Raw genomic sequence first — 1,704 nt, forward strand, 5'->3', positions numbered from 1 at the left:
CAAATTTGTAGCAGATCTTTGGAAAGATGGTATGAACCACAACTCTAAATCAGTAATGTAGTTTAAAGGGAGAAAATTCTATTAGAACTTTTTGACAGCCATCCCTTCCTGGCAGGACGAAACTGTGAAAATTATAAGCATAGAAGAGACTGAACTAAGAAAAAATAATAATGTGTTCTAAAGACGTATTTATGGAAAGTGCTTAAAACTATCTAATGACGTTATCAAAGAATTTCCTTACTTAATGTTATACAGCAGCAGAATAAAATTATTCATTACACTGTTATAATGTTGCTGAATATGTGATCTTGTGTACTTCATTTAATACAAGTTATTGTTGGGTTTTATGAATGACTTACCTTACACACTGCTCTCCCAGAAGTCCTGTACAGTTCTCCCCAGTGATGTATAGTATCAACTAAACTCTATCAGGAGAATGTCTGTATGCATCTAAACCACTTTGCTTTTAAAAACTGCATAAGGATCCTTAACACATATACTACAGTATAAATATTTAATACATGGACATTAACATGCATGCAAACACGAGCAAGTGGCTCTGGATTAGCAAATAACTGAGGGGGATGATTAGCTAGACTTTGAGAATCAGTGGGTAAAAGATGGAAGTCAAGAGATGTTGTTGTTCCTGGTTCTGACACCAGCCTACTAATTGGGTATTTTGCAGAAGCAATACCCTTTTTGGAGCAAGCATAAAATATACTATGTGTATTCAGTTGCCCCATTCTGTCACTAGTTAACAAAGAACCCCATTTTCATGTTTGACAGAAATAAACTATTTACCCAAAAAGATCTTCTAATATTTTTGTCAGTAGCCTTCTACTGCATCAAAATACACTGGTCCTCTTTGGGAAGCTGCAGTTTAAAATGTCAGTGACAGGTGTAATGTGAGGTGAGGACAGTCTATATAAGCAGTTCCATTCATACTTTCCTTTGTATTTCAGTGGACCGTATAGTTGGGCTGGACCAGATGGCCAAGATGACTGAAAGCTCACTCCCTAGTGCTTCAAAGACCAAGAAAGGCATGTTCCGTACCGTTGGACAACTCTATAAGGAGCAGCTGACTAAACTGATGACCACCTTGAGGAATACCAATCCCAACTTTGTCCGCTGTATCATTCCAAATCATGAAAAAAGGGTAAATTTCAAATGCTGTTTTCGGACTCCTGGCACATTTTTCATGTTGAGCTGCTCACTTGTACCAGCACATCGCAGAGCTGAATGATGTCTTCAAACAGATACAGCTGGTAATATTAATGTAAATTTTAACAGTGCTAAAAACATTTTCTGTTCCCTTTTCAGGCTGGCAAACTTGATGCCCATTTAGTGCTGGAGCAGTTGCGCTGCAATGGTGTCTTGGAAGGTATTCGTATCTGTCGACAGGGATTCCCCAACAGGATTGTCTTCCAGGAGTTCCGTCAGCGGTAGGAATCCCTCACTCAGTGCAAACTCTGGGTTTAATACTGGTGTTGTATGTATTTACCTGTGCAAAATAATCTGATGTATTTCAACCTCCTTAACATCAACGTTTTTTTGCAGATATGAAATTCTTGCTGCAAATGCTATTCCTAAAGGATTCATGGATGGAAAACAGGCTTGCATACTGATGGTGAGGAAACCATTTTTGATCCTATTGACTATTAGGTCTATACTTCTTACATAAAAGCTGTTGAGAGTGAGCAGGAA

The 1,704-nt window shown here is 38.1% G+C and overlaps 1 protein-coding gene across 1 annotated transcript in view; it reads left to right on the forward strand.

Annotated features, from left to right (window-relative positions):
• The window catches only part of MYH11 (myosin, heavy chain 11, smooth muscle), a 53,872-nt gene that overhangs the window by 33,317 nt on the left and 18,851 nt on the right, over positions 1-1,704 (forward strand). The window contains 4 exon segments of the mRNA XM_010020931.1: positions 1-29; positions 963-1,156; positions 1,321-1,442; positions 1,558-1,627. The exon segment at positions 1-29 is cut by the window's left edge and continues 29 nt beyond it. Of these exon segments, the coding sequence (XP_010019233.1) occupies positions 1-29; positions 963-1,156; positions 1,321-1,442; positions 1,558-1,627 (415 nt within the window).

This window comes from Nestor notabilis, unplaced genomic scaffold, assembly GCF_000696875.1.
Source record: "Nestor notabilis isolate BGI_N333 unplaced genomic scaffold, ASM69687v1 scaffold11568, whole genome shotgun sequence".
NCBI classification, from domain to species: Eukaryota; Metazoa; Chordata; class Aves; order Psittaciformes; family Psittacidae; genus Nestor; species Nestor notabilis.